We start from the raw sequence: 12,411 nt of genomic DNA, 5'->3' as shown, positions 1-12,411 counted from the left end.
GACCTCATCAAACCCTGGATAGCCATACATAGAGAAGACACCTAGATCTGCATATATGGAGCCGGCCATCTGTCCTCAAACCCTTAGATCTTCATATATGGACCTGATCTGTTCTGACATTCCATATGTTGATCCATCCCCACCCGTCCAGGATGATGATTCCTCCAAGTACTGCCTATTTCACTATTGGCACAATGCCATGCAACACTGGGCATTCCCAGACCTGTTGTTTCAGTGTAGCTGCCACCCCATAATGTTCTGTCATGAACGGTACACATGGTTATATTTATCTAGAACATGGATCACAAATCTGCCGTGCACAGATATCTTCAGTATAGACCGATTCCGTACCGGTTTCATGGTCGCAGCCTACGTATTTCCTGTAGGCGGACTCGACGTAGCTGCGGGGGTAAAACCCTCACCAGGCGCACATCTTCCACTACAGTGAACGGCAGAGTGACTGATGTTAGTTTGCCTCAAACTTTACTCCTTTACCTGCTTTTTTACTAACACTAACATTACAAAGATGCCCAGAACATCGAGATGAACCTGTGTAGTTTATGGCTGCTCCAACAGTAGTGGCAACATAACAAATAAAATAAAACGGAATGTCTATATCCACCGCGATGGCTGAGACCAGAGCCATTGAGCAATGGTTGAGACAAAGCAGTGAAAGATACATAACGCCAGTCTTACCCAATACCAAATATTTCTGTTTTATTAACACAAGGCTGCTGTACTTTATACCTCATACTTTAAATGCTTAGTATGAGGTATAAAATACAGCAGCCTTGTGTTCATAAAACAGAAAGATTGGGTATTGGGTAAGACTGAAATTATGTATCTTGCAGGATTCTTCACTGCTTTGTCTCAACCATTACTCAATGGCTCTGGTCTCAGCCATCGCGGTGGATATTAGACATTCCGTTTTATTTTATTTGTTATGTTGCCACTACTGTTGGAGCAGCCATAAACTACACAGGTTCATCTCGATGTTCTGGGCATCTTTGTAATGTTAGTGTTAGTAAAAAAGCAGGTAAAGGAGTAAAGTTTGAGGCAAACTAACATCAGTCACTCTGCCGTTCACTGTAGTGGAAGATGTGCGCCTGGGGAGGGTTTTACCCCCGCAGCTACGTCGAGTCCGCCTACAGGAAATACGTAGGCTGCGACCATGAAACCGGTACGGAATCGGTCTATATGGGGTATACAGATTTTGAAGTCGTTTTGCAGTTCTTTCTCCAAGTGGCATGTTTAATCCACTAGATGGCAGTCACTCCCCTGGTAACTGTTGAGACCTCACTTGTCATTGTCTCCAAGGCATGGGGGGAGAGTGTGTGTGTGTGTGTGTGTGTGTGTGTGTGTGACTGTGTGTGACTGTGTGTGTGTGTGTGTGTGTGCGTGCGTGTGCGTGTGTGTGTGTGCGTCCGTCCGTCCGTCCGTCGGCTTGATCGCAGCCCTACTCTGCACACACACTCCCTGAATGCCACAGCAGAACTTCTGCCCTGAGGTTTTCACATTGGCCTCTTGTAGCGCCACCATGAGGCTGCTTTGTGCAAAAACAAATTTGGACAGTACACCTACAGATTTTGTCCAAACATTTGCAAATTGGTACACAGTCTCTCTAGAGCCATTCAACGAAACGCAAAACACAAAAACATGTTTATATTACTCCTAAACACCTAAACACCACACACACTCCTATCCTCCTGGTGGAGACCTGGGCCCAGAAGGGCACTTTTTCTAGTTCTATATGTAGTTTAATATTACACAAACATAACCATTTGTCGTACATGCTTTGGACTCTGGTTACTGTGTATTTATGCACATGTTTTCTGTTTTGTCAATATTATATTGCTGTAACCCAACTACTCTGGTAATGGGCCAATGAGAAACTTGTGCTTGCGTGTGTGTGTGTGTTTTCCAGACTGCGTCTGCTCCCTGGTTTCTTGCCCCCAGAAGAAGCTGATTGGATGTTCAGCAAACTGTTAGCGGAGCTGCCCTGGTCCCAGAAAAGCAACCAACGGCAAGGTGGGGGAAATAATTGTAATTATGCAAATGAAAAAATTCATTACAAATCTGCTTTGTGCTGTGACTTGGCAATGTTCTCCCAACATATTGTCGGTCAGAAACATCAGAGCATTCTGCTATGTAGAGGAAATTACTATCGCTCTGATTGTTTTCTTAAACTGTAAAACTTTTTGAAGGGAAGACCTCCGCACACTCGACTTACTATAATGACAACAGGTGCGTCGGCAACAAAGCAGCAGATTGCAGACATGTAGGAGAGGGAGGGAGACCCGCACACTGTCACTTGCTGGTTCAAGAGCTTTTGATTTAATGTCCAAAATGCTTAAAGGGACACTTCAACCTTTTTGCAAAAAAAAATATGTTAATGATGTTTAGAAGATTTAGAACACTTCCCTGGGGTCTTTATGTGTGTAAATGTGGTTTTAGATATTTTAGATTTTAGCTCTGAGCCCTGTGTCATGGACACTGGGCTCACTTACTTCCTGGACTACAATTCCCATAATGCTTTGGTGCACTGCCCCTCCTTGTGGATAGGGGGAGGGCTGTCTTACTGAGACAACATGTAGTTGTACACATTGGGAGCAATTAGGAGCTCAGTGTCTCACTCAAGGACACTTCGACACTATCTTTGGTCGAGCCTGGGATTGAACTGGGAACCTCATGGTTCTGGCTGCTCTCCGGGCCCTGAGCCACTTCCGCCCCCGAGTAGAAGTAGTAAAAATGGAAAGTAAAGTAAAAGCACCTCAAAATGGTACTCTGCATTGTAAGCACTTGTATAGTACTAGAGTAAATGTACTCAGTTACTTTGCAATGACATCACCAGCTGTACTAATTGCTACAGTGTAGGGACATTTTAATGGTCTTAACTCAAAATGTATACGTCACACAGCTTAGATCTTTGGATTAAATCGGAGAGCATACCCGTGTGAACTTGGTGATGTAAAGAAATATATCTGTAGTGTAAAAATTGCACCTTCATGGAATGTTAATCTACCGTGTTTCTTGTGTCTGGGTAGCTCAATAGGAAATGCAAATGTCTCTGAACCACAATGTCATGGGATCGAATCCTGGCATAATCTGACTGACCTGGCCTCCCCCATCTGGTTTACAAGAGCATATTTAAAAAAGATATAGACTTCTTCTTGCTGTTGCTACCCTTATCTAAAAAAAACAACAGAACATTTAAAATATTCATGTACACCCACACGATTCCACAGTATAAGCTGAACATGTCAAAGTTTGAATTGAGTTTATATTTTCTAAGTAAAAGTGTGTAGGAGTAGTTAGGCGCCAAACTTTACCCTGTAAGATATTACAGTAGTGTTACTTGCAGCGACCCCACAATGATGTATTTCACTGTAGATAGTCTCAGTGGCGGCCTTATGTTTCAATTGAAACGGGCCTCGAGACTCCAGGGGCCTCCCGATTATTATTATAATTTTTACGTACAGGTCTATTTTTACTAGACCTGTACGTTAGTGTTGCGCGGGCCGGCTTTTTTGCATAACCTGCCCGTCCCGTCCCACCATGGGAGCACCATTGCGCACCAACCTGCCCCACAAAACAATATCTTACGGCCTGTAAAAATAAATAAAAATTACCGGCTTTTCATCAGCAAGTTCAGTTGCTTTCGAGAGAGAGAGAGGAGAGGGGAGGAGGCACCTTTATTTTTCTTTTACACATTTAGAGGATTTAGAGGAATATCTCATTTTAAACACTATAGGAGATGACCCAAACAGTCTGCCCTGCAGCCCAAAGTACTGGTTATCAAAGTAAAATGAGCAGTTGCTTGCCTTCGCCGCTGTTAATATTAAGTAGGCTATCGCGTCATTTGCATCGCATGCATAATCACATTTGCTTCGGATGCATAATCGCATTTGCTTGATTGCCTAGAAGTGACAGAGAGAGAGAGAGAGAGGTGACGCCGTGACGGTCCCTCGAATGAACATGTACAACTTAAGCCCAACACTTATACACATACGTGACATGACATAGGCCGCCGCCTATCTGTCTCAGAACGGTTCACTTCACTCGTTTGGGTTGTGCGCGCACTGCAGCAGTGTAGCTCGCGGCGGCGGTACCGCACACCCAAAATAGCAGGCGACGCATTGTGAGCTTGTAGATCCTATAATTATGTGTGTGTGCGCACTGTGCACGCCTGCACGGTCACGTGCTCAATTAAGAAAGATTGAATGCGCTCATTGTGCTGATGACGGCCAGGTTCAGACTCAGAGCCTCAGAGGGGCGAGAGCCCAGAGGGGAATTGTTTTAACATGCAGTTCAGGACGGAGAGGAGTGAGGACACTTTTCTGATCAGTTACCATGAAATCCTGACACTCTTTGATGTCGTGGACAACATCCTGCATAACTAAATGCAAGACATGTGCGCTGTGCGGTGCAGTGAATGTAGACGGACACTAGTTCTGTCCGCCTCGGCAGGTTCTGTGTTCTGTCGCTGGGACATTTCAAAAACGCGGAAATAGCTGATCTACGACGCATCACTTTCTTGACGCTTTGTAAGCTTGTAAATCGAAGAGGTTTCTTTAGAAACCAAGGTTTTGTAAGTAGAGTGAGCGAAATACTTCACTCTATGGGATGTTTCCCTTTGCGGAGCAAAAGGGCAGAAACTTCATTCATGAACTCCCCAGGGCATATGCTCCTAAAATATGCCCTGTGGGTTTAAGAGCGATGACGTAGATGCCCTGCTTCTCGAAGCATCTAGGCTGCGTCTACGTCACAGCGCGCTCATTCGAACACTTTTCCTTCTGCCGGGCCAAGACAGAAGGGTGTTTCGAGTGAAGTATTTCGCTCACTCTACTTACAAAACCTTGGTTTCTAAAGAAACCTCTTCGTTTTGTTAAGTATTCGTTCACGAAATACTTCACTCTATGGGACCTTATGAACTCCCGTGTCTTGAAAATAGTCAAGTGTGTTCAGGGCTATATAAAGTAACCTAATGAGGGCTGGGCAACCTCTGGTTGATAGCCCGGTCCCGGTGGAGAATGGTAGTAGCCTCGGGCTGATATACATTCTCAGTGTAGATGCTTCATGTAGGCCTGGTATATCCAGGGCATCTAGACTTATGTGATTACACATGGTTTAATGGCCTAATAGGTCCATTATGGTGCGGCAGCCCCCAACACTGCGTGCGCCACAGAGGGCGCTGCCACGTCTAGGTTATAGTATGTGGCAAATGTTGAGGGAGAGGACCAGCTCGCTGCGGTACAGACCTCTTGGATTGGGACACCCTTACAGAGTGCCCAGGATGCTGCCATGCCTCTTGTGGAGTGAGCCCTCAGCGCCTGTGGGGGCTCCACTCCCTGACTAGTATAAGCCAGGCGGATGGTCTGCACTATCCAATTGGAGATGCTGACCGTTGTGACAGGCTTTCCTTTGGTCCTGGTACCCCAGGATACGAATAGTTGATTCCCTATCCTGAAGGGGGCCGTCCTGTCCACGTATGCTCGTAAAGCTCTCACTGGACAGAGACAGTTTAACCTCCTGTCTTCATTAGAAGCAAAAGGAGGGGGGTGGAAAGCCTGTAGGTCCACTGGAACGCACACGGAGAGAGCGTTCTTGGGGATGAAGGCTGGGTTGGGCTTGATAGTGACCTTGGTTGACCTGTCATCGAACCTCATGCACTCTGGCGAGGTCGAGAGGGCGTGTAGGTCGCTGACCCTTTTAGCAGTTGTCAAGGCAACTAGGAGGGCTACCTTCAGTGTCAGGTTCTTCAAACTAACTGTCGTCAGTGGTTCGAAGGGATCCTTGGTTAAGGCCTCCAGGACTAGGGTTAGATCCCAGGAGGGGACCAGGGATCTGTTGATCCTGTGTTCCCTTCGTACGCCCTTAACGAACTGCCTAACTAGGGGGTGTTTCCATACCGTCTCGTTTTCAAACCCCACATGGCAGACTGAGATTGCTGCCAAGTTGTTTTTGACCGAGGAGAGACCTAGTCCCCTGTCTAGGAACTCTTGTAGGAAAGTCAAAATGTCCACTACTGACGCTCGGTAGGGGACCACTTGAGTAGGCCGTGTTGAGCACCACTGCTCAAAGACGTGCCATGCCGTATCATAGCGGGCCCTTGTTGATGGAGCCCTTGCCCTCTGAATTGTGGCTATGACATTCGGAGGGAGGCCTACGTCGGACAACATCACCCTCTCACGGGCCAAACCCATAGGTCTAGGTCCTGGGGGCGAGGGTGAAAAATCTCCCGACTAGGGATGCCAAACGACTCATATTTGGCCAATCGACGAATCGAGGCCGAAAATCGACGTGTCGAACGACTTTTTTCCTTTTTTTTTCATTTTTATATTTTTGTTGTTGCTGCGCAGCAGTTGAGGAGAACGCAACTATGCATTCCTTTAAGCAACACAACTTCTGCAGCTGCATCCATATGTTTAGAATTCGCATCAATGATCAAATCCCAATAATACAAAATAAACTTTATTTTGTAAACAATGAAACTGAAGGAGCAGCGGCGCTATCGGCTAGCCGCTAGTCCCAACTCTCAAGTGTCTGCAGCCTGTCACGAGCCCCGTAATGAACTGATACGGGACGCACGTTGTTCCGTATTTTAATGTCGGTCGGAGAATAAATACAGTATAAATGACGGCGGGATTTATTTGACAACGATCTGTCCTGCTTTCTTCACAAGAAGAGAAGAGCGCTCACCGCTCATTACAGAGCAGACCTGTGGCTAGCCTGTCAGCTCACTTTACGGCATGTGTAGATGAGATGTGAACCTGGGTCTGGGAAGCTCAGAGCTGCAGCCATTGGCTCATGATACGAGCACACGACCAATGGGACAGATCATTCAGTGTTGCTAAGATACCACCCCCCACCACACACACACACACACACACACACACACACACACACACACACACACACACACACACACACACACCTTGGACGATGGGGTCTATTCTCAAACTCAGAGCCACAGGCTCTGCTCAAAGTTAACTTGCATGTGACGAGCGGCACTGACTGAAATAATAATACAAATAAAAACGATTTTTCGACTCATACGTTTTGAGTCGCGGGAGGCATGAGTCGATAATCGAGTCGATTTTCAACATTTTTCAACATCCCTACTCCCGACCTGCTTGAGTGAGGAGATCCACTCGTAGAGGGAGTTGCCAAGGTTGGTCGTAGAGGAGGTGAGTTATCTCCGACCTCCAGACCCCCCAGGCTGGGGCTACTAGTAGCATTGTCAGACCCTGAGTCCTCACTCTGTCCAGAGTGGGGGGAATGAGGGTCAGTGGGGGAAATGCGTAGAGTAGGCCTTTGGGCCATCGGTGTGACAGGGCGTCTAGTCCCAGCGTCGATGGCCCCTCTATCGAGAAGAAGAGGGGGCACGTCGTGTTCCCTTCTGTGGCGAATAGGTCCACTTCGGGTGTCCCGTACTTGCTCCAGATCTGTGTGACCACCTGTGGGTGTAGAGACCAGTCTGAGTAGCGGAGAGGTCCTCTGGACAGCAGGTCTGCTCCTGTGTTCAGAATACCGGGGACGTGACATGCTGTGATGGACAGAAGCCGAGAGTCGCTCCATAGAATGAGCTCTCGAGCTAACTGATGAAGACGGGGGGACCTGAGACCGCCTTGTTTGTTTATGTAACACATCGTCGTTGTGTTGTCTGTTCTCACCAGCACGTGACAACCCTGTATGAGCGGTTCGAATTGCCTCAGAGCGAGGAAAACCGCCATCAGTTCCAAATAGTTGATGTGGGAGGAGCGTAGGTGCTCTGACCACACCCCCCTGGTTGTGGCACCCTCCAGCGTGGCTCCCCAGCCTGTCATGCTTGCGTCTGTGGTGACCACTTTCCTGATCAGAGGTCTCCCCATGGGGACTCCTTCTGAAAGGATCCGTCTGTTTATCCACCATTGTAGGGCTAGTATGCAGTGTGACGTCACTTCTACCCGTTGGTGGCGACGGTACATAGGTACACGCAGAGAGTTCATCCATAGCTGGAATGGTCTCATGTGTAGCCTGGCCAGGCGGATTAAATGGATTGAGGAAGCCATTAGCCCCGCCATCCTGAGACATATGTGGAAAGGAATCGAGCGTCCTTTCTTGAAAGACGTTGCCGATTGTATCATTGCGTCTATTCTCTCTCGGCTCAGGCGAGCTCTGTAAGAGACTGAGTCTAGCGTTATACCGATGAAGTCTATTGACTGTGTCGGCGTTAACATGCTCTTCTCGTAATTGATTTGAAATCCGAGAGAGCGGAGGTGGCTGAGCACTATGTGTGTGTGTGACAGCGCCTCTTGTTGAGAGTCTGCGGATAGGAGCCAATCGTCTATATAGGTTGCTAGACGAAGACCCTGTTGTCGCAGTGGGGCTATCGCCGCTGCTGTACATTTCACAAAGACTCTCGGACTCAGGGACATTCCGAAGGGAAGTACTGTGTATTCGTATACTTTCCCCTTGAACCCGAAGCGCAGAAATTTTCTGTGCGGTGGGTATATTGGAACGTGAAAGTATGCGTCCTGTAAGTCTATTGACGTGAACCAGTCCCCTCTGCGGATTGATCGCAGTAGGACTGGTGGCGTCAACATTTTGAAGCGGAAGGTTTTTAAATAGCGGTTGAGAGCTCTGAGATCCAAAATGGGTCTGAGCCCTCCGCCTTTCTTTTTCACCAGGAAGTAGCGGGAGTAAAACCCGTTCATTGCCTGGTTGTGAGAAACCTCCGTGATGGCACCTTTTTGCAGGAGGAATTTGATCTCCTCCTGTAAGATGCCTGCTTCCTGTCCCCTCGCTTGAGAGAATAAGATCCTCTCGAAAGTGGGCGGTTTCGACACGAACTGGAGCCTGTATCCGGTCGCTATAGTGCGCATGATCCATGATGATGCTTTGCACTCCCGCCATTTTGACAGATGACGTGACAGGGGATTCCCCGTGTGTGGGGGGAGACCCGCCTGTATTGTGACGTCTCTCTGTGGCCTGTGGGTACATGAAGACGGTTTGCCTAGGGGAAGACTCACCTTGTGTGGAATGTCTCCCTCTAGTGGATTCTTCGGGTAGTGAAGAAAATTTTTGGCGTGGTGGTCCCGGCCTGTAACAGCTTGTGCTGTTACAGTATGGGTTATCTCTCCCATGGCTGGGCTTGTGCCCTTCAGAGTTCGTTGTGTTGTTTTTTGTGTTTTTTTGTTTTTTTGAAACTTTATTGAAGCAAAAACAATGACACTTTGTGAATTGCACATAACAACATTTTGGTACGTGTGTACACTGCTGCCCGTGGCAGTCTGTACACTCGTCCTTAAGCGCTTTAACGCCGGCTCGGAGGCGAGGTCCGTGACCACTGCCTCCGGCCTTGAACTCTGTGGGAGAGAACGGGGGGGTGAGGCTAGGACCCCCCTCTGGGACCTGCCATGTAGGTCACTTCCGCTTCCCAGCGCCTCGGCCCCTGGACGCTCCTCCTCTGGGCTTGTAGGGCGGGGGGGAGCGGCGATGGTCGGTGCGTGGACCCTGCGGTGGACGCTGTCTGTCCCCGGAGTAGTCCCTCGGGGGCCCGGGTGGGTCCTTGCTGGACGTCCTGGGCTTCCATGGGGCACGCTTGCCCCTGCCGCGGCCCGGTGGAGCCTTGGCAGCCAGTGGCTGAAGAGCCTTCATCGTTTTGGTGGAGGTCTCTGCCTGCTGGATGGAGACCGACATGTCTTCGAGAACCCCATGGAAGAGGCTCTCGTGTGATATGTTCTTCCCCACCATGTCCCTCTTCACTGAATCGGGGAGAGGGGCGAGGTTCACCCACCTCATCCGCTCCTGGAGGATGGAGGCCACCAGAGCTGCTCCAGTGTGCTTGGTGACATCATACTGGAGCTGGGCCAGCTCGTGTACGAGGCGGCGCATCTCAGCCAGTTCTTCTGGGGTGGGTGTGTTGCCCATTTCTAGCAGGAGAGCCCTCATGGATCCATGCAGAAGGCTTCCTGCGTTGAGCCCCCTGGCGACGTAGGTCATGTGGTCATACAGCCACCTGTTGACCTTAGACCCTTCTTTATCTGCCGCACTGGAGAAGACTGGGTCTTTGTCCTGTGGGATCACAGTTGGGGCTTGGGGGTTAGCCAGGTAGGAGGCCATGGCTCTGTCCATGGAGGGCATTTTGAGCAGGTTGAGCTTCTCCATGCCCTTCATTTCGGTGGCTGACCTTTTGCCACGGCGGTGGATGGCCTCTATCTTGGGTACAGGGTCGGTCCAGGCTTTGCTGAGCAAGGTCTCAAAGCCTGAGGCCTGAGGAATGGCCTGCTTCTTTGGTACAGGAGGGGGGACGTACTCATCACTGCGTCCATCCCATTTCACCGTCTCGCTGGGGGTCTCCTCCCAGGCGTGGTCAAGGCGGATAGCAGCCCTTTTGTAGATCTCCATCAGGGTTGAATTATCCTTGGGGAGAACAAAGCAAGGCTGAGGTGGGGGTGTTACCTGTCTGTCGACGGGGGGAGGAACTTCCTCTACCTCGTCGTCTTCACTATCCTGGAAAGGGCGGCGAGTGTACTCGTCTGCCTCTGACGAGTCGTCTTGATAGTTGCCCTCGTCTAAGACTTCATAGCGCTCGTCGCCTCTCTCCTGGAAGGAGGGGAGTTCGTTGTAGTCGATTTCCCCTTCTTCAGCGTCAGCCCAGTCCTTAATGGGGGCCTTGCTGCGTGGTGGAGAGGCTTCTAGGCGAGCTGCCAAGGTAGTAGAGACCGCAGTGCGGAGACGAGGCTTTGCTATCGGCCTGGCGGAGCGCTCCTCCATGGTAGCCGGGATCTCGCGGCCGCGAGGCCCGGTTGCTGGTGTACTCACTTGACGAGGTATCAGAGGGCGAGAGCCGCTCTTAGGTCTGGCTCCGTCAGCTTCGTAGCGGGCCGCGGAGGCCCTGTCTGCCGCTGCTTGGGAGGAGACCGTGGCTGTAGCGCGGCTACGGGGGGCCGGTATAGGCCGCTCCTGTCGCTCTTGAGTGGAGCCTCTGGCTGTGCGAGGCGGAGCTGGGGTATAGTCCAGCTTCTGCCTCGGTCCATAGTGCTCGTGCTCGCGGTCGTCGAGTGTGTACTGCTTGTAGAACTCATCGACGCGCCTCAGCCTGCCTCGTAGGTAGGCGAAGTCCATACTTCTGCATTTTTCGCAACCAAATAGGTCGTCGTAATTGAGAAGCGCATTGCGTGCATGATCCACGCCGAGGCAGTACAGACATACTTCGTGTCTGTCGGAGCCGGACATCTTGTTGCCGCATCCCGCCACAGTGCACTTCTTCTGTGGCTCGGGAATGATGCCTCTTCGGCGTCGTCTAGCTGCGGCGGCGGTCTCCCTCACCGGGGAAGACATGCTTGTAGCTTTCCGTCGAGAGGGGGACCAGGAATTAGCTGACTTGTGAAAGGGCTTTGTGGCCACGAACGTGAAGAAAGCTAATTTGTTACGGGCTTCTAGGCCGTGTAGCTTAGGTGAAAGCTAGACTAGCGAAAAACGGGCTTACCGGCCTCGTAAAGCACCAGGTAGCTTATCGTATAGTCTCTAGGTGAAAAACTAGACTAGCGAAAACTGGCTTACAGGCCCAGTAAAACACCGGCTAGTTTAACGTTGAAGGTGCTATGCTAGCGCTAAGCTAGTGAGTAACACTACGAGAGCGAGCTAGCTCGCTAGAAAAGGTAGCACCTTCGTGAGACTGAGGCTATGTTAACCGTAGCGGGCTTGTTGGCCCCGAGACGAGAAAGATAGCAAAATAGAAGGTAGCGCCTTGCTAAGCTAACCGCTAAGCGGCGCCAGCTGTAAGCTAGTTGTTACCCCTCTATATCTGAATTGGCGGTCTTTTCGAAATGTTCTGGTAATAGAACTTACGAACCGTCTAGGAGCTTTGTTTCTGCAGAGTTTTTGCGAAAGATTCTGTCGGAAGAAAAGTCCAAGTATCAGGGAACCTCACGGTACTCGAGTTGCACTCTTGTCCGATTTTTAAGGTATAAATTGCCCTAAACACTTGACTCAGTAACAGAAGTCTGTCCTTTCAGCTCGGCAGAGGAAAAGCGAATGAGCGCGCTGTGACGTAGACGCAGCCTAGATGCTTCGAGAAGCAGGGCATCTACGTCATCGCTCTTAAACCCACAGGGCATATTTTAGGAGCATATGCCCTGGGGAGTTCATGAATGAAGTTTCTGCCCTTTTGCTCCGCAAAGGGAAACATCCCATAGAGTGAAGTATTTCGTGAACGAATACTTAACAAAACTGCTATTTCAGTTATTTTTTTACATTTTATTCCCCTTTTTTAAACCCATTTAGACCTGAGGACGATTCTACAAATGTCTTCTAAATCCTGACAGTTTTATGAAAAAACCCTATGTTTCTATGTGAGTGGTTCTCAAACATTTTCATGTCAAGGAGCCCAATAGCACATCTACAAGCTCATAGCACGGCACTCGG

General features: G+C 49.6%; 2 protein-coding genes across 4 annotated transcripts in view; both read left to right on the top strand.

Moving 5' to 3' along the window:
• Positions 1 to 12,411, top strand: part of hsd17b12a (hydroxysteroid (17-beta) dehydrogenase 12a) — a 344,773-nt gene that overhangs the window by 36,571 nt on the left and 295,791 nt on the right. The gene's annotated exons all lie outside the window — the stretch shown is intronic.
• alkbh3 (alkB homolog 3, alpha-ketoglutarate dependent dioxygenase) overlaps positions 1 to 12,411 on the top strand; it is a 32,640-nt gene that overhangs the window by 3,649 nt on the left and 16,580 nt on the right. For all 3 annotated transcript variants that reach the window (XR_014569146.1, XM_083763261.1, XM_083763262.1), the window contains exon 6: positions 1,925 to 2,028. Coding sequence is in view for 2 of the 3 variants with exons in the window: in XM_083763261.1 (XP_083619387.1) it covers positions 1,925 to 2,028 (104 nt within the window). In the remaining variant the exon portion in view is untranslated. The remainder of the gene's footprint in view (positions 1 to 1,924; positions 2,029 to 12,411) is intronic.

The sequence above is a fragment of the Protomyctophum parallelum genome, assembly GCF_964188405.1.
Source record: "Protomyctophum parallelum genome assembly, chromosome: 4".
NCBI lineage: Eukaryota > Metazoa > Chordata > Actinopteri > Myctophiformes > Myctophidae > Protomyctophum > Protomyctophum parallelum.
The sequence above is the reverse complement of the archived record's forward strand: the minus strand, read 5'-3'. Positions and strand labels throughout refer to the sequence as shown.